The following is a 23,982-nucleotide window of genomic DNA, read 5'->3' on the forward strand; positions in this document are numbered from 1 at the left end:
GCTGAGTAAACAACATATTCCCACCCAAGGTTTGACGAAATCCTTATTTGGTATCCCATGTTATATTTATTCCATATTCATACCCTTAAAGTGATGGAAAAATATTTGATGTAACAGTAAAGGGATAAATTGGTCATTTTACATAGGCAACGCACGTTAGCAGACCGCAGCCTCTAACAATCCTCCGACACACGTTAGCAAATGACGTCTCCGACGTTTTTCGCCCTTTTTCTAGTGATTCTTTCACCCAAAATCACCCTTGTCACCACCATTTAAACCCCGCCGATAGTCGGCCACGGCAGTCGCGGCATACGACTGGTTTTTGCCGATTTTCGACTGTTTTGAACGATGACAACTCCAACCACCACCACCATTTGACTCATCGCATCCTCCCCTACAAATCCCCTAACCTTCCCAGCCATGGCAGCTCATCATTTGCTGTCCACCACTTCACCAAAAAGGCCGATGAACACGAACTCTCGGCCAGCGAATGGCGATGAAATGGTTATTAGGGACATATGGGTTTTATAGATTTGGAGACGATTGTTGCAGTGGTGGTGTCCAATTGAATTTTCGCCGTTAGAATCGACTGAAATCCAGCAAAGAACACTGAAACCCTAAGCCTAACGGCACCGATGATTGGAGGGGGGGTTTTGGACGACGGACTACAAGGAAGGTGATGGAGGTGACCAGGGTGTTTGACGCCATTAGAAATAGCCCAGATTGTGCTGTTTCCAACATGGGTGTATAGTGACCGAGGGTGTTTTTGACATAATTTGAAAATAAAATGGTAAGTTTGTAATTCTACTAATTTAGGGGCTAAAACATAATTTATTAATTTAGGGTTAAGGGCATTATGGTAATTGCACTCTCTAACCCTTAAAAATTGTTAATACTATTATTTTAAGGGTGAAAATTGAAATAAATGTAAATTTGATACCAACTTAGGAATTCATCAAACCTTGGGTGGGCATATGTTGTTTATTCATCCAAGGCGAAGCAAAATAATTATTGTCACTGCTGAAAGCAATCACTGAAGCAGGTAGGCATCTGTCCATTATATACGTACCAGATTCAACATCCCACCAACCTAATTTCATTACTTTTACTTTTACTTTGGGAGACTGAATTTTCCCACCCAAGGTTTGGCGAAACAACATTTGCCATCCGTCAAGTTTCGAAACGACACTTTGTCACCCATCATTGTGTTCGGTTAAGAACATCCATAACTATATCACTGTAAAGACAAAAATACCCTTTACTATTTAACTTACTAATTTTATTATTTATTAAAATTTGGCTAACCAATGAAATGTCTTTTTGACCTTTATTAATAATCATCTAAATAATACATATTCAAAATAATCTTTCATTATTCATCATTAACTTTAATTAATCCATAAACCCCTCATTAGTAAAACAACTTCAATTGATATTAGTATCAAATTAATTAAACAGATTTCACAAAAATCTTACAAAAAAGATTGTACAAAAAATTGCATCTTAAAGAGATGAAGTGAAAGTTGCAGATGAAGGAGAAGTTTGGTAAAATCAGAATTGCAGCTCTTTTACATATGCTTAAGGGGATGCACATGAACTATTCGAGTGAATGACTACTGCAGTCTTTCATTCAACCAAGATTTGCAGAAACTATCAACTCCCATTAATTCAAACTCTAACCCAAATTCATCCAGATCCGCTAGAAAAAAATCACCTCCCATTAAGTCAAACACAATTGAAATTCATCCCCCATCTTAACATCGCATTCAAAATTCATCCTCCATCTCAACTCCATAATCAAATTCATCTTACATCTCAGCTAAACAATTATAGTCATAATAAGCACAAGAGAAGAAAAAAAAATCAAACCCATTACTGAAACCTATGAAAAAGAAAATGAAATTGTTCTTGTCTCGGCAACAACCCACATGATGTATAGAGGAGAAAAATAATGCTGGCCAAGCTATGGATTTGATGCATTGCTCTATTATTAGTCCTTCAAGTTTCATACAATATATAAAGACTTGTCACAGTTCAAAGGTTGGTCATTAGAGTATCGGGGATGAACTATGGCATGAAGAAGAGGCATTGAAGAAGAGAGAAGTCGCGTGGCTGAAGTTTCTGACACTGCCAACCCAGCTGGCAGTTGCAGGTTACGCCGGTGTCATAGCCTTCAGCGTAGAAGGGAGAGATAATGGCAAAAAAACAGAGAAGAATAAAAAAGTTAAGGAAAGGAAAAGAAAGAAAAAGTGACAACTTACACGGATCAGATTTAATTTTTAAATTTTGATTTTTGCGATTTTATGTAAATTGACCTTCTTACGCTTACGCTTCTTTAAAATGGATTTTTTTAACAGGAAAATTATGATGGATGGAAAAGTGTCATTTCACCAAACCTTGGGTGAGAATATGTCCTTCTCCCCTTTTACTTTTCCATTTGCCACCATTACCTTTGCTTTCCTAACCTTTTTACTATATAAATATTTTCTACTTTTTAAACCATTACCATTAGATAGGCATAATCTTTTAAGGCAAACATGAAAAGATTCATCAGTCTTTCCATCTGTCAATACTTAGTACCCAATATTTTAAAAGCCGTCCCCGCCCGTCCAGATCAACCGGTTCGATCGGGCACAAGCCACTAATCAGAGCCGGGCTAGCATAAAAACCGAGGATATGAATTCACCTGGTCTGACCGGGGTTACTGTATCAAACTGCTGATCCGTCAAAACCGAGTCAATGTCTTTAATTCCCAAATCGATTTCTTTTGCCCATTTTTTTCATTTCTAACGAGCCCTAACCCATATTTTCTCTCTTCCACTGTCGATTTCTTCATTTCATCTTCAGAGTGTTTGATTAATTTTAGGTATATATGATTTGTTTTTGGGATTCATTTTCAATTAGCAGCTGTTAGTTTTTGCGATTTGGGTCAACTTTGCGATTTGAATGAAGAAGGTTGTTGGTTTTTTTTCGATTTGAATGGAGCAGGCTGTTGGGTTTTTATAAGGAGGCTGTTGGTTTTTGCGATTTGGGTCGATTTTGCGATTTGAATGGAGGAGGTTGCTGGGTTTTTTCGACTGGAATGGAGTTGGTTGCTGGGTTTTTGCGATTTGAATGGAGTAGGCTGCTGGTTTTTTGCGATTTGAATGGACAAATTGCGATTTGGGTTTTTTGCTGCCATTTTGGTTGGCATGGTATTAAAACATTTAAAACATTGGTTTGTATTGTTTGTTTTATTGTGAGGGAGTTGGATTATAAGGAAGAAGATGAAGCAACCACTAGTTCAGTCTTTCAAAGACACAGTTCGGGTCGATGAAACCAGAGAAAAGAAGACTGTTTGTTTTATTTTGGAATTCATTAATTTTTAAGGCTAATCATGCTGACGTGGGTCAAACTGGTTCAACTGTCCAACTCGAGACCCGATCCCTTAACCAGGTTTCACCTCGGATTGGATATTAAAACTTTGCTTACAACCAATGTTCTAAAACCCGAACCCGAGGTGTCACCTAGCCAAGGGGTCGGGTCTCACGATGACCGGTTAAACCGGTTCAATCATCGTCTTGACCAGTGATCCATAAAGTTTAAAATTTAGCAAACATAACTCTAAAAAATACCTATTAGTCCCTATAAGTTTGAAATTTAGCAAATACACTCCTATCATAGTTAGGTTTTCGCTTTTCCGACTGATTTCGACAACCAAAATTCAATTCAACACTACCACCTAAACCACTGACCTCTACTCTACAAAACCCCTTTAACCCTGACAATTGATAGACCCCCATTCAACGGTCGTGACTTGTGATACCTTGATTTTCTCCGCCAAATTCTGGTCGATTCTGACGACCAAAATTCAATCTGACATCACCACCTTAACCACCGATCTCGATTCTACAAAATCCCTCTAACCTGACACTTGATAGCCTCCCATCTATCAGTCGTGGCTCGCACAAACCTTGATTTTTTTGACCAAATTACGATTGATTCCAATGTCCAAAATTCAATCCAAGACCACCCCTTTAACCACCAATCTTCACTTTACAAAACCACTCTAATCTCAGCACTTGATAACTCCCTGTTCGTCGACGATCAGGTTAAGGATTTTGATAATAGTTGCAAGTGGTAACCTGGCCCAGAGAAGGCCCCAAGTCTTGGTCTGACTGATTAAACCGATTGAATCGGGTTTTAGAACAGAACTTGTAACCACACAAATAACGAAGATAAATGTGCTGTCAATCCAATACTTCAAATTGACAACGATTAAGCTGTTATAAAAATAAAAGTGCAATAGAGAGTGCCACATGTAATACAACATCTAGGATACAACGTTAACCTCAAAAATTGGTTTATCTTAATAAATTTTGTATACTCATTTTCGGAATAAAGCTGACAAAATTCATGATCAAAACTATTCAAGTGTGTTTGATAAAGCAAGGAGATTTTGTTTTTATTACACTTTCTGCTATTAAATTTAATCATAAGAAATAGCAACTTTGAACTACACTAAAATCTAACTAATATAAATAAACAGTTCATACATATCTGAACTTGCGTTCAAGTTGCAACAAAAATACAATTGCAGGCCATACTTGCATAACAGCACTATTGCTTCTGGATAAATGAGAGAACAAGATCCGTATGTACAGAGAAAAGCTGTGTGTCCACAAAAAGCTGCTTGGCATAAAGAAATCAGAAAAAAAAACAAGGCGGCAAAAGATCAGTCAGAGTTCTCTGGGCTCCTACTAATCCAAACAGTATTAATTATTTAGTATTGGAAAGTCATTAATGCACTTGCTTCCGAAAACAAGACAAGGTTACACTAACAAGATGATTTGTATAGACATAAATCACTATTGAGGTTACAAATGCAGTTAACTGAAGCAACTGGATATAGCTTTATAATGGGTAACCTCTTTCTTTAATATTCTAACCCACACAGATGATGATATGATGCTAAACAAAAGGATCAGTCCCAAGTAACCCTAAGCTAATTTCCTGAATCTACCCACCAAGCAGTCATGAGTACATCACAGTACTTTGAAGTACAATAATACCAAATTGTCATCATGAAAAATGTTATACTAGTCCATGATACGACACAGAAAGCTATAAACTACTGAAGAAAAATCAATGGGAAATATATGTTGGACGCTCAAAGAAACTGACCTTCATAAATGGTCGTTCACGACTAGGGTATGAGTCGATGAAACTCTCCTTTAAAAGCAATGACACCTACAAGAGGAAGATTCTGGGATCAGGTTTACAGCAATACAATTTTCATTTCATATTTAACAATAAAATGTAAACATGCAGAATAATACATTAAGTTCAGAGTTAATATATAATACTGTCTGTGCCTCAAGCAATGTACTTCCCCTACCAGAAGGTAGAGAATAAGAGCATAAGAGCTATTTGACCAACTAAAACAGAAAGGACTTGAAACCAATGACCTTTTCTTAAACAAAAACCTGTTATCCAATCCCCTGCAAGGAGTAAAATGTATAATGTTTTAACTTCCACAATTTCTACATTAAGTGTTGGGTCTAAAGATTAAACCCTTGCACCTGATAGGCAGCAGAAGGCTCTTTCTAGAGCACCAAATAATGGCCTCAAATTATATTTTGGACTGTCATGCTCAATTGAATGTGTCATTCATTTACATAATTTACTTAAAAACCCTTTTTCTACATGATATACAGCTATACATCTGAAAAGAAATAATATGGTTCTACTGACAGAATCATATCATATTTCACCAACTTGTTCCACCGAGTTAAATAACTTTTTTTAGATAGATACTAAAAGAGAATCGAAGAACCATCAATTGTTACAGATGTAAAATATTTCATAACTTGGTACAAGCAGTCAAACATTGTTCTATGTAAAACATTATAATTTGGAAGTAATACAAACCTTATCATTATTTGATTGTACATTTGTAATTGTATGCGAGCGAAGATTAGAGCAAAGTGAATCCAAATAAGATCTTAACACTGCTAGAAAACCCTTTGCAGCTTCAATCTACACATATCAACACATAAAAACAACACTCAACAAAACGACGAAATAACAGAGCCACAAAATTACTAACAACATCAAGTAAACTAGTAGACAAGAAACAGAACATGTATCAAAGTGACAGATCGATGATTCACAGGTCTGGGGAATGTTCCCACAGAACCAAGATGGTTGGAAACATCAAACATGCCAGAAACATATACATCCATTCCCCAAATGGTAGACATGTCCTTCCCAATGCATAATGTGGGATGTGATATTGAAAGAGAAAAATGAAAACAAACCTCAAATACGTAAAAGAAAAATACCACTGACTATGTACCCTATCAGGAATGTGATTGTCTAAAAACTTAATGTTGCATGCCAGGACCATGAGCCAAAGTCAAATTTGATCAAAAAGGTCCCATTTATGCTCCAATTAAATTTTTGTGGACTACCAGAATCAGTATCAAACAGATCAAGTTTTGATAATGAATATATACTATGATGGGCAGTTAACCATCTTTTCTTAGAACAGAGGGGAGAAGCAATTGAAGAACAATAACAAAAATTGATTGGGAAGTACAAAGATGAGATAAATAATAGCCTAACTTCTTGGCTATAGTGCTCAAAAGATGATAACAAATAGAAGTTGAGTGATGCTAACTGTTTTGAAAATTGATATTTCGTAAAATTAGACTATAAAATGCGAATTCACTTTTACTAACAAGAGGTCAACTCAATAACTCCAGAAAACCACAGTGCAGAGCTCCCTTCATAACTTCAAACACTGATTTTGTTCATAATTGTATTTCAATACAAATAATTAATACTAAAGAACACCGGAAACAGGAGATCTAGTTCAAATATAGAAATTCAACATGTAGTTGCAACATAACTAATTCAACTTTTAGTTCATGAGTTATAGCCATGTATACTGCACAAGAACTCGATATATTTCTGCATAAAGCTTTTAATGCAAGTAACAAGTAGAAAACGAGAGGTGAAAGGGGAAGGGGAGGCAGACATATAATAATGAAAACGATAAAGTCTAAGCAGAAAAGCACACCTGCACATCTGTGCATTCATAAACTGGTCTTTTCTTCCCCAAATAACTTTCTCCCACAAGCTTTGCATGATAAGGACTTAAGGATGCAAATAACTCCTTGTGTTGTGGTAATTGTGGTATTGATGGTGCCTTTACCTATTACATCATAGAAGGGAAAATATAACAGATAAACACCATTGTTACACCAGCAATCCAATTATTAAAAATATCCACAGACACAAAAAGAGCATAACATCAGGAAAAAACAAAAAAACAATAACAACAACATCAAAAGATGCCACATACAAGCATGAAATTCAATTGGCTTCAGCTTCTAAGAAGTGCACAACATATGTAAATTTGAAGTAACAATACTTTCCAGGACCCAATCCATGGTCCAGTGCATCCTTTCTGGAAAGGATTTAATCCACAGATACAGCACATAAAATACTATAATAACAATTGTATTTATTAATCAAACTCCAAATGTTGAAAGGTCTTTTCTTTTTCCTTCAACAGAATAGTTCAAAAAGGTCACAAACATAATATTGATTGCAATTATTTCACAAAATTGAAGCTTTTGATTTTCCCATTCACCCACTGAAGAAATTGATAAGTAAATAATATAAGTATGGAGGCCTGCCAACCCTAAAGCCACAAAAAGGATGCCATTGAAATATTTTCCCAATGCACATTAATGATGAAAAACAAAATTATTTTTAAATGTAAACCATGAAATCATCCTATGAACGATTGCAAATATTGAGATAAATCTTACAGAACATATTAGTGCTTTATATAAATCAAGAAGATCCCAAAAATTCTAAATAAAATCCTCCAGCAGGTTTATCAATGTAACGTGCAAAGGTAATAACATGCCTAACATCCAGTCTGAATCTAATTGAGTCATAGGAACAAATAACAAATGGAACAGCAGAATAGGATGCAAACCTGGTTCTTGTTCACATCAACCAGAATGGCACTGGTCAACTTTGACTGCACTTCACTGGTTTTGTTCTTTACACCAACCTACAAAAGTTACTTTTATTAGACAATGTGGTGTCAGAAATAGTACTAACTAGGAAAATTAATATGGTTCCTAAACATGAAACGCATTACAAATCAAACTCCATAACAGCATCACATTGCCAAATTTATCTTATTCCTTAGGAAAAAAACTAGAGGAAGATAATTTCTTAAGATTTTCTTTCTGATAAATTAACATCCGCAAAATTTGTAAAGATACCGCAATGGCAACGATGTCAGAGTTTAGATTTTTCCACCATAAACAGCTATAAATAATGTCTCCTTTGGAATTATGTGACTTGAACATGCCAATGCATCCATAAAGCGCATATCTAAAAGATGCATATCTAAAAATATCAGTATCACCACGACTAAAACGATGAACACTCACTATGTATGGAACAGGTGCATCAAGGAAGTCCAGCATGTCATTTGGCAAAACCTGTAAATCCATACACCAAATTATCATAATGAAGCAACAGTCAAGAAACACTAAACAAGAGATAGGTCAAAAAAGGAAACCATACTGGCATTAGCAGGCTTTGCCATTGGTAGGGACGTATTAGAGGGATAATAGACAAAACTGACGCAGATAAGATTCCCTGTACCCAAGAATAAGAAAACCAATATAAGTCCACTGATTTTCTCTATTCACTGTTCAGCATTAAGATGGATAAATGAAAAATACAACAAAAGATCCAAAGTATTGGACTAAAATTTCTGAAGGTTCTGGACAGAAGGAATCTGCCTTGGATAAATTATGAACCAAACCCAGTTAAAATTTTTGGACCCAACTAAACCATCTTTTACAATCCAAGTACTAAAGTACACAGGTATTGAAAAATCCCACACCAACCAAACCAACAAACAATTCAGATCAATTGGTGTAACTAGCCAACAGGAGCTGCTTGGTCCAAGGAGCTTTCAGGGTAAGATGAACCATATTTAAGTTGGAAAAAACAAATTTCATATGTTCCCCCAACAAGATTTAGATATAAAGAGAATCTATATGGAGTGGACTGCAATCCCCATGCATAACCATCATCAACTCTGAGAGATAATTACCAAATTAGAACAAACAACAATGATTTGTTTCTCCAGCAAGGCTGCTGCAAACATTGTTAACACCTGCAAAGTGAGAAAGAAATAAGAACTATGTTTAGCCCTTTACGTAGGTCCAATGAAAAATCAATACAGGAAAACACATTCAAATTAGTCCAACATAACAAAACAGAACACCATTCGATCTGATCAGCACAGACATGTATTAAGCATATGCAGCATCTTTGTCATTTTGACTAAATTGTAAAGGAATAAAACATTTCATTACTAATCCAAGTTAAAGGCAATACGTACTGAGGCAAAAACTAATGTTAAGTGAAATCTCTATGACAAGAGGATGAGTTTCACATATCATAGATGCATCTCTCATATGCAAGCATCATTATACTTGATAAATTTGCCTCCTCAAAACAGCAATGCCACAAATTTAGACATTTTTGTCCTGATAATTATAGTAGACTACAGCCATGAACAATCATAGCAAGAATTCAATGCAATGAAAACCTAGAATCAGGGGAGATCAATATTCACGAAAAATTATCCAAAACTGAGACATAAACTTACATTTTCAAGCCGCAAGGATCCACATAAGCAAGCAACAGTCCATGTTGACAGTGCAGTAGCTTCCTCCTCTGCCCAGAGTGCACTGTGAGCCTGATCAGAGCAAAAACAACAAGATGAAATGACCTACCATGCCTGGAAATATGAAAGATTCAACACTTTATAGGAAGAAAGAATATAATTAACCACACATATGCAAAAAGAAAACATGGCCTCACAAGTCACATCTACCTCCACAAATTCCAGACTAGAACTGCATGATCTCAAATCAATAGTTGATCCAGCAGTGTGTAAGACCGTTTCATCTGGTCTATGATATTCCAAGGGATGAAGGTGTTCCAATGGATGAAAACGAAGTTTTGCACCCCTTGCAGGGCAACGTAAGTGGTAATACTCACACAAAATTTGCAATGATCCATGGTTATTTGCCTGAAAATTTGGTGAAAAATTGGTCAAACTGTCAAAAGAGACATAGAAGATGCCCACACAATATAATATAAGAAGGTATTAAAAAGAAGACAAATAGATACCTTAGCCCATTCAAGAATATCAATATTATCACCAGAATCTTCCTGCCCAGAGACAGATGTTTCGTCTGTCTCTGTATCATCAACATCACTCCTAAAATTCCTGTCTTCACAGGGAGAACCCTGAAAACTGCATAAAACATTTTTTAAAAGACATGTTAAAGCAGCTCTAGTAATCACAAAAGCAAGATATAAGAGAAGGCAAAAAGTTTACTCTCTATCAATGTAATGCAAACCCACAATATCAAAAATGACAATTTGTTACACAATCCATTAAATGCAAGATTGCAATGTAAACAACGCAACAATACTTTCAGGCCAGTCATGCCTCACAAGATGTGATAATAAAAGCAAAGCTCTCTAACAATACATCAAAATTTGCCATTGAGGTCAATATACAGAAAAATTATAGTCTACCAAGTTGTTTAAGCAACCCAATATTGATTTGATCAGGCGACAGATAAATTTAAATAAGAATTACAATTAATCACATGAATGATTGGACATAAATCTAATACTCAACCTTTAATTCAAGAGTAATACTACACTTACAAAGAAATTTTACAAAGATCTCCATACAAAATGATGTGGCAAAAAATGAATGGAAGAGTGAATTTAATGAGTTTGACTTTTTGTTTCACTCTTCCATTCATTTTTTGCCACCTTACTTTGTATGGAAATCTTTGTAAGATTTCTTTATAAATATAGTATTATTGTTAATTCAATCACACAACTGTAAGCTATCTAGTTCTAGTAGATACCTAAAAGCAAAGGTTAGCTAGGGTAATAAGCTACATGGTTACTTGTGACCATGATATCTCATCTGTCTTTAAACTTCAAAAATACAGATGCAAAATATACAATACTTTTCCTCAAGGTTGGAGTTAGTGGATTACTGCTTAAACTGTGAAAAAAGTTGATGTTATGATAGAGAAGTTAAGAGTAATTGTAACTCCATAACCATTAGCACTACCACCAACAAGCACAGCAACAGTAAACCACCACAGTCAAGACAGAGACAGGAATTTTGATTGCCGGGGTAGATTCAACAGTTAGTATTAAAGGTACGATCGTTATAGATGTTGCCTCTGACATTAAAATCCCATTTCCATGCTCAGACACACTACACTCAATAATGCACATCAAGAAAGAGAGTTAGAAAAGCTTGGTCCCCAATATGCACAAGTCTTCCCGTAACATTTATTAAGCGGTTTTTTTACTGCCTTAAATTCTTTTTGGCATTAGACCAAATAATTTGGCACAAAAGAGATTAATCTTCTCAAAATATATTTTATTTATAACACAAATCATTTTTTCACAAAGTTCTTCTAAAATTGTCAAAGTCATGACTATAAGTCCCAAACCCCAAATCTGCTATTGTCAGGATCATCAAATAAATTTAGAAACAGAGAGATTCCACTTAAAGTTGTATAGGCTTTGAAAATGTTTAAGCAACAATTCACCAACAAAAAGCCTATAATCATGAAGATATTTAAAGACATCAAAGAACTGCAACAACATACCTGGGGGAGGAATCAGAGCTTTCATACTGATAATACCGCAGGAGTGGCAGGACAGCATTTGGTAAACGTCTTTCTACTGCTTGCTTGTTTGTAGAGAAATTGTCTGGATCGCTATGAAAATCTTCAAGGTTTGCACCACCTGGTTCTCCTTCAGTTCTAATCATCTTAGGTTCGAAATCTATTGGAGAGGCAGCATCATCATTGACACCCTTTTTCAACAAGTCAACATCCCCCTCAAGTATCTGATTCTCCAGGTGACTACCACCATCAGTAATTCTTCCAGATGTTGAAACACCCACATTTAATTCAGAAATCTCAGCTGTTCCATTCACCAAGTCCTCTACAGCTGTTTGATCCAACGGCATATCATCTAAATTTTCTTCCTTGCCCAAGGATCCAAAATCTAAATCTTCCATGCCTTTCATTAACCGTTCCAATCTTTCTTCCACAAAGATGCTACAAAAAATAAATAAATAAATAATACATGAGCACAAATCTAAAGATACTTTTTGTAAAGCTGATATTTCTTATTAGGTTTTATATAGTACCAATGTCAAATTAAATTCTACATTAAACAAAAATCATCTCTGCCATAGCATATTTGCACAATCGTTCAAAAAGCATATATTGATTTGTTTAGCTTCATCTTTTAAATATGGTTCCACCAAACAATAAGCTTAATGCAATTTGGATGTAAGACACATTACCAGGTTAGACAAGTAATGCACAAAAAACACTCATAAATATAAAAGGCTAGCTTTGTCAGACCTCCCAGCACTTAAACTATGGCATCCGCAAATTTGCACCCACTTCACAGCAATTAATTATAAAGCACCAAATAAGAAAACCCGGCCGCTTTTTCTTTTTTCATTCATTTCTAAGTACAATGTCCCAGGTTTTCCATCGTTTAATGAGACATGCAACAGAACAATTATTCGACTAGAATCATAACAGAAATGACATCCACCACTCATAAAAATATTCCATAAAGATATTCCAGAATATATTTAGTTCACTGACACTTTTGATTTCCAGCACATCATCAAGATATTAATCACATGAAAAGTAAACAAGACTGCATAATAACAGATAGACTAACAAAAGGTAAATTATACACACCTATTTAAAACACCAAAATGTAACTCAAAGAATGGAAGCCTTGAAAGAATGCAATAACATCTCCGTGTGGTCAGCAAATGATGGCCCAAAGTTGGGCAGGCAGGTTGCTTATCAGAAATTATGGAAAGCAATCCAGAGGGTTTTTGCACTATTTCCTCGACTAACATACAGCATCCATACAAGGTTGAATCATCAGCCTAGGAATCAAAAAGGGTGTAATAGTCATCAATTGATAAACAACAAAAAAAAAAAAGGAAAAAGGAAACTACAATAATGCCATTGAATTAAAAAAGGAAATTGGCCATAAACTGAATACAAAAATGCAGATCCCACAGCACTCATAAAAAGCTGACCATCTTATAAATTACAATAGTAGATCAGGCTCAGATATGCAAATGACAACCAGCAGACATTGAATGGGATCATCAGCAAAATACTGTGATGCCCAGACATTNTTAATTCAATCACACAACTGTAAGCTATCTAGTTCTAGTAGATACCTAAAAGCAAAGGTTAGCTAGGGTAATAAGCTACATGGTTACTTGTGACCATGATATCTCATCTGTCTTTAAACTTCAAAAATACAGATGCAAAATATACAATACTTTTCCTCAAGGTTGGAGTTAGTGGATTACTGCTTAAACTGTGAAAAAAGTTGATGTTATGATAGAGAAGTTAGAGCAATTGTCACTCCATAACCATTAGCACTACCACCAACAAGCACAGCAACAGTAAACCACCACAGTCAAGACAGAGACAGGAATTTTGATTGCAGGGGTAGATTTAACAGTTAGTATTAAAGGTACGATCGTTATAGATGTTGCCTCTGACATTAAAATCCCATTTCCATGCTCAGACACACTACACTCAATAATGCACATCAAGAAAGAGAGTTAGAAAAGCTTGGTCCCCAATATGCACAAGTCTTCCCGTAACATTTATTAAGCGGTTTTTTTACTGCCTTAAATTCTTTTTGGCATTAGACCAAATAATTTGGCACAAAAGAGATTAATCTTCTCAAAATATATTTTATTTATAACACAAATCATTTTTTCACAAAGTTCTTCTAAAATTGTCAAAGTCATGACTATAAGTCCCAAACCCCAAATCTGCTATTGTCAGGATCATCAAATAAATTTAGAAACAGAGAGATTCCACTTAAAGTTGTATAGGCTTTGAAAATGTTTAAGCAACAATTCACCAACAAAAAGCCTATAATCATGAAAATATTTAAAGACATCAAAGAACTGCAACAACATACCTGGGGGAGGAATCAGAGCTTTCATACTGATAATAACGCAGGAGTGGCAGGACAGCATTTGGTAAACGTCTTTCTACTGCTTGCTTGTTTGTAGAGAAATTGTCTGGATTGCTGTGAAAATCTTCAAGGTTTGCACCACCTGGTTCTCCTTCAGTTCTAATCATCTTAGGTTCGAAATCTATTGGAGAGGCAGCATCATCATTGACACCCTTTTTCAACAAGTCAACATCCCCCTCAAGTATCTGATTCTCCAGGTGACTACCACCATCAGTAATTCTTCCAGATGTTGAAACACCCACATTTAATTCAGAAATCTCAGCTGTTCCATTCACCAAGTCCTCTACAGCTGTTTGATCCAACGGCATATCATCTAAATTTTCTTCCTTGCCCAAGGATCCAAAATCTAAATCTTCCATGCCTTTCATTAACCGTTCCAATCTTTCTTCCACAAAGATGCTACAAAAAATAAATAAATAAATAATACATGAGCACAAATCTAAAGATACTTTTTGTAAAGCTGATATTTCTTATTAGGTTTTATATAGTACCAATGTCAAATTAAATTCTACATTAAACAAAAATCATCTCTGCCATAGCATATTTGCACAATCGTTCAAAAAGCATATATTGATTTGTTTAGCTTCATCTTTTAAATATGGTTCCACCAAACAATAAGCTTAATGCAATTTGGATGTAAGACACATTACCAGGTTAGACAAGTAATGCACAAAAAACACTCATAAATATAAAAGGCTAGCTTTGTCAGACCTCCCAGCACTTAAACTATGGCATCCGCAAATTTGCACCCACTTCACAGCAATTAATTATAAAGCACCAAATAAGAAAACCCGGCCGCTTTTTCTTTTTTCATTCATTTCTAAGTACAATGTCCCAGGTTTTCCATCGTTTAATGAGACATGCAACAGAACAATTATTCGACTAGAATCATAACAGAAATGACATCCACCACTCATAAAAATATTCCATAAAGATATTCCAGAATATATTTAGTTCACTGACACTTTTGATTTCCAGCACATCATCAAGATATTAATCACATGAAAAGTAAACAAGACTGCATAATAACAGATAGACTAACAAAAGGTAAATTATACACACCTATTTAAAACACCAAAATGTAACTCAAAGAATGGAAGCCTTGAAAGAATGCAATAACATCTCCGTGTGGTCAGCAAATGATGGCCCAAAGTTGGGCAGGCAGGTTGCTTATCAGAAATTATGGAAAGCAATCCAGAGGGTTTTTGCACTATTTCCTCGACTAACATACAGCATCCATACAAGGTTGAATCATCAGCCTAGGAATCAAAAAGGGTGTAATAGTCATCAATTGATAAACAACAAAAAAAAAAAAGGAAAAAGGAAACTACAATAATGCCATTGAATTAAAAAAGGAAATTGGCCATAAACTGAATACAAAAATGCAGATCCCACAGCACTAATAAAAAGCTGACCATCTTATAAATTACAATAGTAGATCAGCTTCGGATATGCAAATGACAACCAGCAGACATTGAATGGGATCATCAGCAAAATACTGTGATGCCCAGACATTCAATAAACTACTACTAGAAGTTGAAGTTTAACAAAAATTTCATGGAAAGAGGAAATGATAAACGCTTATTAAAGAAAGACACAACAAAAATAAATAATAGAAGGAATAATGAAAGTAGAGACAAAATGACAGCATTTCGTAGTACCTGTAGCCGGAATACAAATGATAAATCGCTTTGTTTTAAGTGTTCCTGCAAAACAAGCATTATAGCACTAAGAATGGTGTTTGAAAAGATATAGATTTTGAATCATATACTAAAACAAGGTTTTCTGCATTAAAATTTATATAAACTAGATGCAAAGACTCAAAGCTAGTAACAGATAAACCCTGTCTGTTATTGTCAGTATCTCAATCTTCTACACAGCTGCCTCTGAAGTCTACATATACTAGATTTTTGTTGACGGCCAACGTAAAGCCTGACATTATCCTAGAGCATTACCTAGAAATGTACCTTAGTGAGGACGGAGGGAATAAGATCTCACATAAAGCTAAAAAGTGGAAATTAATTTGTGCAGCTAAACCCACATTGATGAATCATAATGATGTGATGTTGAGATAATGTTATAATTATAAACTTACATCAAGTCAAACCATAATGATATAAATCATGCATCTTGATAATTATATAATTATGCTCTTGTAAGAATAATTAAACATCAACAAAGAAGAAGGTACCCCATTTCTCAATTACATCTATAACTTATTGAGACAGGTTATGGACAAAACTTGGAAGATTGATAAGGTACAGAGCCAGCTAGCAAAGAAAATTATCCTAAAATCTCAAAGCAAAAATACCTGCCCAAGAAGAATTTCATTTAACTCACTCATAGAGGGTGTTCTCTCAACAGCATGAACCTGAAACCACGTCAAAGATGTATGAGATATCTATAAGAAAGGCACATCAATCTTGAGTAAATGACTATGGATAAAGTTAGCTCAAACAAATTAAGTAAATAAGAAAATGGATTTAACTCTTTTCAAAATAGACATCACACTCCACAATGAGATCAATTTGCTACATATATGATAACACAAAACCAATTTATTGCTTTCTTTGACACTATAACTGTATAGAGGTACAATCAGATTAGTAATATAACCAATTCTTTGAATCAGTTGAACTTCCAAAATCCACATCCTAAGCCCATTTTCCTTAATTAAGTACACATCTCTGGTTACTACATTTGATACCTTAACCAATTGATCAGGAATATTTCATTTTCCTGTTTGTCAAGGGGAAAGACAAGAATTTTCAAAACTACAGAGAGTGACTGCTGTCAAGCATGTGAATGTGAAAATGGCCAGGAAAGTCTCTTAATCATCTAAAGATTTTACTATTCACTAGTAACAACTACTGAACTGGAAAAAATAAGAGCAAGAGCAGGCAACTTAACACAATTGGATTAATATAGTAATAAAAAGCTGATTTTCTTTAATAATAATAAAAATAATCAAGTATATACCCAACCTCCACACCTCCAGGAAAGCAGAATGAAAGAAGATCCTTATATTTAAGTGGCAGCTGTTTTTCTCGGGGGTAAGCAAATAAGACCTGAAAATAGAAACATAAAGCAAAACCAATGCTCAAAACATTTTCACATATTAACACAACAAATTTCAACATTTTGTAAACATGAATACCCACCTGAGGTTCAAGATTGGGTTCTACACGAGAATAATTCTGATAATTGAAAGCGCTTCGCAGTTTACCAGAACCTTCAGACTTTCTAGCAATATATTGCCTATAAAGAGCCTGAATGTCACAATTAGGATGAAGTCCAACAACTACCATGCTCTCAAAAAGCCTTGATGGCTCTTTTAAGGACCTATGAACCTGCAAACTTAAATAAGACAAATGTTATAAAAACAAAATGAACAGAACTCTCAAATAATACAACTTGTCATTTAGAAAGAGTATGTGCAAGAAAAAAACACTGGATGTCAACCATGTTATCAACCTCAGACAATAAAGTAGTTTTACTAAATTAACAAGAATTCAAAAGATTTTAGTCACAATTATACAAGCAACTAGTTTATAAAAAGTTGATTGAAATGCTGGGACCAAAGGCAAATAGACACTTGCCAGAAAATCTTCATACACAAAACAGTGGCATTACTGGATGGAATACACTTGAACGAAAGTACATACCAAGTACTGCAACTGAAAGCTTGCCCATTGACGCTTTTGGCTGGTTAGAACTTCTGGATTGTAAGTTCCAGTTTTCCGCTCTTCGGGAGGATGTGAGATGCCTTTCAGTACTCTTGTAACTTGGCGCTGCAGTTTCTGGAATTGACTACCACCGTTCTCATCTTTTGATGAGAAAACTACAGATGGTCGGGGAGAATTAGCAGCAGTGGCAGCAGCAGCTGCGGCAGCTACAGCTCTTGCAACGTCTTCAGTGCTCGGCATGAAAAATGAAGCTCTCCATCCAGGACTACCAGAGTCTTCACTCTTAGTCATCCTAAAAATTCTTCAACTGCAAAAACATCCAGTATAAACAGAAATCCAACTCTAAGATAATAGATTACCGGAACAAAACACTGATTTCACAAAAACATTCAATTCAACTGACATAGCTCTCAAAGTCAAACATGTTTGAGCAGAAACACAACTGACTCTGATTGCTTTATAACTAACTGATTCCAACATAATTTATTTATAACTGAACTGTACAATAACATAGAACATAAAACATGTGCAGATCCTTAATTCATCAGTTTTCAAACTTTCAAGTAACTTCATCTCCTTCTCTTTCTGTTGTACACAACGTTTAATTAGATTTTGACTTCAACGTGTCAACAAAAAGCAGCAACCAAGCAGATGCTGAAGAAAATTGAGAAAGTAATACAATCCTAAAAATTTCCCATCAAGAAAATCTTAGCACAGAATGTTAGAAAGACGAATAGTAAACATCCAAACCTGTCAACTAAAAAGGAATACTTTCGGCTCATACCGCTCACAAAAAACTCACTTTCTCTCAGTTTATCATCATTCATTCCCATTACTTCCCCTCCATCTAAGTTTTCCAGTTACACAACCTCAGATCAAAACAAATTAACAATTTCTTCAATGACAACCGATGATTCTCCAAGTACATCACCAATCAGAAAATAAACTTTCCATCCTTTCAAAAAAAAAAAAAAAAAAAAAAAAAAAAAAAAAAAAAAAAAAACACCAACACAACAAAAAAGAAAACAAAAATAACAGCAACGCATAATTCGCCATGAAATAAACATGAACAGACCTTTCAAAGAGAGTTTAAGCGACGGAAAGTGAAGCACAAAAAGTTGAAGCGCCCGTAAAACCAGAGTTAAAGCTTGGAAGTATATAAAGTAAAAAAGGAGGTTTAACTGAGAAGAAAAGATTTATCGGCCGATATGAGGAAACGACAAGAACGGAAAGAAGTCCTCGTCTTAGGCGATACAAAAGCTGCAAAATACAGGGGACGGTCAGTTTCCTCTCCCTTCTTGTTGTTGTAACTTGTAACTTGTGTTTTGTAACGTGTGCACACGCTTTGTGTGTGTGTTGAGGGAAGAAAGATTAATGCGATTTTGTTTGGTAACAAAGCATCCAATGTCCCACTTTTTTCACTTTTGTATTAGTTATTTTGTTAATAGTTTTCTTATTATTTTATTTTTTTTAAGTTAGAACGGCCTTTGTTTTACTTTCCCTCTGACTCTCACGGCGCGCAATACGCCACTTTTTGATAGCGACTATTAGCATTAGGGGTTTAGTTTTTCAAGTATGGACGTTTAAGCCTTATCTTGCTGCTCTTGCACTTCCATCTTGACACGTGGGCATGCCACATTAAACTATGTATTTGATTTTCTAGAAGACCTTTTTTTTTAATATGAAATTTAGTTTAATTTCCCCTTTAGCACCGTTAAATAGAGAAAAATGACTTATTATTATTATTAACAAAATTAAGTTAAAAATTAAAACACATCATTATGACCCCCGAATGGTATTGATAAAGTAGAGTTGGGGTGGAAAATAGAAAAAAAAAAACTTCATGATTTTATTAAAATTTGTTGATTAATTTAGACAAAAATGTAGCATGAATTTTAAAATTATTGATATTAAAAAGAGACGTGATTGGAAAAAAACAAAGAAAATAAAGAGAAGTTATATGGTGGGACGTTTGCGGACATATGATTACTAATATAGGAAACAGGGAGATGTGGTGTGGGGTCAAAAACAAGATTATTTATTTATTTAATTAAAGAGATTTATAAGAAGAAGAAATTGATTAAGATGAAGATACGAAGGAAGGAGCATGATGATGAGACTGAGTGATAAAGTGTGTCCCCTTTCTACTCGTGTTATAGATTGGCCCCATATGGACCAACCTTATACCTTCATTTTTATCAGATAAATTAGACGGTTTGACCCACCCCATTCCAATTTTTATTTGATTCTTATTGTTGTATAAGTATATTTTTTTTATAATCTGGGATATTCAGATCAACTTACGCGTATCTCAATTAATTATTTTAGAACTCTAGAAGAAACTACTGATCAATTAAGAGCTTTAATGATTATCTCTATTAACATTTGAGAAGAGATTCAAACTTAGAACCTCTTAAATCATATATTCAAGAGTCTTTATAGAACTACTCAATTACCCAGAGATAATTATTGTTGCATATCCTTATTCCTCCCTATCTTTAAACTGTTTCAACTTCACATGGAAATGGAGAGGAAATCATATTAGATTTTGCTTTTTATCGATTTATTCAATGAATGCTTTTGGGTTAATTGTCAATATCAATTAGCCCCCAACTAACAACTGGCAAAATCATGATACTTTTTTAACCATAAAAAGAAAACCATTACAGAATATTATAATCATGTTCACTGTTTTACGGAAGTTTGGGAATTAGGATTGTATTTGGATCTCATCCCATACTTATCTTTACGTTTAAAGATGGTAAGTAATCAAAATTTGATGATTTTAAAATTCAGTCTTCCTTTTTTTAAGTAGTATTATTTGTGGCTGTGTTCAATTAACAACATTTTCTTCTTTTAAATAATATTTATTGACTTGTTATAAGCTTTTGATGAAATATGAGTAGATATTACTCTTTTATATACTAATACTATTGTGTTTCTGAATAAATTTTTTATTTTGTTAACCTTATGGGAATTTTCTATGAGATTCTTCTCTAGATTTTAGACCACCTTCTACGGAGATCAACAAATTTTATCTTTTTATTTTGTTACCATGGAAAATGACGGTTATAACTCATTACTTCAGGCGCTAGCTTAGGAGAATAATATGTTTAATGATTTTATCTTCTTAATTAGAAATGTTAAAAGCTCAATTCAATTCATCTATCAGCTTTTGCAAATTTTTAATTCAATCAACCTTCTTCTTCAAACAAAGTATGATATGTATTAATTAGTCAAATATAAGTAGAATAAATAAATAATTACATTAATAACATTATTAAGATAAAAATGGTAACCGTTCACAGGTTCCCGTCTTGAACAAACTTTACTGGTGGAGTTGAATTAAACAGTTATAAAAGGGAAGGTCGTAGAAAATATGTACATAAATGACTAGCATTTGGTCAAATTACTTTTTTCTTTTTTTTGGTCAAAAATATTAGTAAGTTGGTTTTTAAGCAGAAGGGCAAGCATTTAATAAAGAATGTAGCAGACGGAAACTACAAGATAACTAAAATTCATAAATAAAAGGGTCAAAATTTGTGCAATGGCGTCATCCTTTCCTTTTCCAAGACTATATAGTTGATAACTAGTCTTGTTGGAAGGAAGTGTGGAGGTGGGTGGGTGAGGAATTCTATGAAAAATGTTGAAATGTTTATTACTATTTTGGATTTTAGTACAACTTTTGATTGGTGTAACTCTATAACGATGCCTAATGTGAGGTAAATGGAAAGCTTAGTTGAACAATTATATTGAGAGGATACACCAACTGAACCAAAATTCATAAATTGGCCTTAATCAGCTAAAATTAGTTAAGAGGTGGGAACTGGGAATTGGGTCCTGTTAATATAAATATCAATATAGGAGCTTAAGGTTTGGTCAACCGTGTTGTTGAAACAGTCATCATTCATCTTTACTAGGCCCATGTCCTTTTATTATGACACTTTGAATAAATTGACATAATCCTCTCCGTTAGTTAACAGACTCCACCGCCAACCAGAGTTAAAGATCTTAAGATAAAAAGTGACCAATTTGTGGTGATTGGTTGCGATCGATTATGGAAATTTGAGAAGGTTGGAGTTTGTGGACTGGATTGTCGAATTACTGTGATACCAAAGATTCCTTGTCAGATGACATTCAAATAGATTAGATTATTGTTACTTTCTCCGAATCTTTTTTTGCTTACTCAAACAAAGATAGGATAATCAAATATTTCAGGGTTCTTATCTCAAACCTATCGTCAGGTTTCAAAAAATATTAATAAGATTCCACATGCATAAAATCATCCGTTACCTTCTTAATAATGTGGGTGTGTTTGTTTTATTATTTTGGGTAGTATTTTTGAAATATTATTAGTAGGTAGAATTGAGTGATTATTACAAGATATAATTTTAAAATTAACAAAAAAAACCCATAGGTTTGCCAATCTAACTTAACATCCAAATATATAAATTTTTTATAAAATGACAAAAACATCTCCACCACATACAGTTGCCAGATTCCGACCACTGTCGTCGGAATCTGGCGTTACTAGTCACGACTAGCTGGATTTGGCCAGAAAAGGCCAGATCTACGCCCAGATCTGGCCATGTTTGGTCGTCAACGACGGCTAAAGATATGACAATCGTTGATGGTCAACGACGGTCATGTCTTGGCCGTCGTTGAAGACCAGCTAGGGCCAAAGATTGGGCCATCAAGGGCTAGATCTTTGGCTGTAGATCTAGCTTTTTCTGGCCAAATTCACTGTGAATCTAGTCGATAAATGATAGATCGGAGCACTACTGGCCAAATTCAGCTGGTAGTGCGTCATTATACCAGATTCCGATCACCTTTCGATAGAAATCTAGCAAATGTGGGTGAGTGGGGGTGTTTTTATCAAATTTTAAACCTTTTTTGGGGGTATTTAGTTAAATTAATAAACTTAGGGGGTTTAAAAAGTTGAATAAAATACAATAGTATTTTTAGAATAGAGAAACAAACTTGTATTTTGGAAATAGTATTAATAGGATAGAGAAAAATAATTAAACAAACGACCCAAAGTAATGGTACATTTACTTTCATTGGAACTTAAGCTTTTATAATGGCAACTCCTCTTTATAGCATATTCTTGGTGAAATAATGCAAACTTATGGCAACTTCTTTATGTCAATTTTAACCATTAGGTTTCATTATTAAAGGAAAGCGAGTGATATTTTGCAAAATCTAAAGAAAATTTACCAATGATTTGTGTTCGGGCCATTTTAGTTGTCAAGCTCAATTAATTTTCGAGATCTATTGAATATCCTATAAATCAAAAGGATCAGGTAAGTCAAAATGTAATAGGTGATTCAAATATTTAAACCCAAGACCTCAAAAAAGAGAGCAAATCGTTAACCTTTTAAAGTTTTCTAATACCTTTGAAGCCTTGGACTTGGGGGAGTTCAGATTAATAGCCAAATATTTTACATAACGGCCAAACTGTTTTGTGCATGTAATATAATAAAGATCAATTAAATAAAAAAGGGGAAAAAAAATAACAATGGCTTGATACATGGTGATGATGATACATACCAATAAATTAATATAATGCACGTGGTCAGAAAGATGAATCCTGAAATGAGGTGTGGGGGGAATGTATGAATAATTCGTGTATATATCTAATATTAATTGAACCGCTGTCTTCTTGATATTCTTATGACCGTCGCATTCTATCAACTCGAATCTCTCCACTTGCAGTTGGGTTGTGTGCGTCATGCAATCCTAAGTTTCAACCAGATTCAATTACTCAAACCAAAATAGTAATGTACTTTTAAATGACAATTTTCAATGCATTATCTATCATTTCTCAACAATTTAACTTAGTCAAAGTTTGAATGCACGAATCGGTGATTCATAATTTCATATAGAGTGTATTTGAAGAGTTTTCAATATCATTACAATTTTTTTATTTCTTTTCTAATATTATTTCAAATACACAAAAATGAAAAATATATTAATTCAAATTTTTTTTTGACAGGTAATATAAAAAAATATATATATCCATAGCCTTTGATGTAATTTTTAACATACCTCTGACTTGTTAAATAAGTTTTAAAAAATATCAAACTATGAATACATGTTTTTATCTTAAGCATGAACA

The 23,982-nt window shown here is 34.3% G+C and overlaps 1 protein-coding gene across 2 annotated transcripts; it reads right to left on the reverse strand.

Moving 5' to 3' along the window:
• Positions 1 to 4,586: 4,586 nt before the first annotated feature.
• Positions 4,587 to 19,173, reverse strand: LOC116126354. Of its 2 annotated transcripts, none has more exons than XM_031412049.1 (19): positions 18,940 to 19,173; positions 17,844 to 18,171; positions 17,340 to 17,528; positions 17,163 to 17,246; positions 16,490 to 16,549; positions 15,840 to 15,884; positions 15,241 to 15,437; positions 14,122 to 14,577; positions 10,222 to 10,348; positions 9,923 to 10,120; positions 9,695 to 9,784; positions 9,134 to 9,196; positions 8,596 to 8,670; positions 8,460 to 8,510; positions 7,994 to 8,071; positions 7,064 to 7,198; positions 5,911 to 6,018; positions 5,164 to 5,229; positions 4,587 to 4,668 (listed from the first exon to the last, which is right to left on the reverse strand). In XM_031412049.1, the coding sequence occupies exons 2-19, from the start codon at positions 18,153 to 18,155 to the stop codon at positions 4,600 to 4,602; spliced, it is 2,403 nt and encodes an 800-aa protein (XP_031267909.1). In that variant the 5' UTR covers positions 18,156 to 18,171; positions 18,940 to 19,173; the 3' UTR covers positions 4,587 to 4,599. The 2 variants fall into 2 exon arrangements, with proteins under 2 accessions (XP_031267909.1, XP_031267908.1); XM_031412048.1 differs by having other exon boundaries at positions 9,917 to 10,120.
• Between the last annotated feature and the right edge of the window lie 4,809 nt (positions 19,174 to 23,982).

This window comes from Pistacia vera, unplaced genomic scaffold, assembly GCF_008641045.1.
Source record: "Pistacia vera cultivar Batoury unplaced genomic scaffold, PisVer_v2 Contig179, whole genome shotgun sequence".
In the NCBI taxonomy this organism is placed as follows: domain Eukaryota; kingdom Viridiplantae; phylum Streptophyta; class Magnoliopsida; order Sapindales; family Anacardiaceae; genus Pistacia; species Pistacia vera.

What these genes read in the sequence shown, in the direction of transcription:
- LOC116126354 (XM_031412048.1), bottom strand. Translation starts at nt 18,155, where the DNA reads ATGACTAAGAGTGAAGACTCTGGTAGTCCTGGATGGAGAGCTTCATTT. An exon ending in GGCAAAGCCTGCTAATGCCA is followed by an intron (nt 8,511 to 8,595) that starts GTATGGTTTCCT and finishes ATGGATTTACAG; the next exon opens with GTTTTGCCAAATGACATGCT. An exon ending in TTGATGTGAACAAGAACCAG is followed by an intron (nt 7,199 to 7,993) that starts GTTTGCATCCTA and finishes ATGATGTAATAG; the next exon opens with GTAAAGGCACCATCAATACC.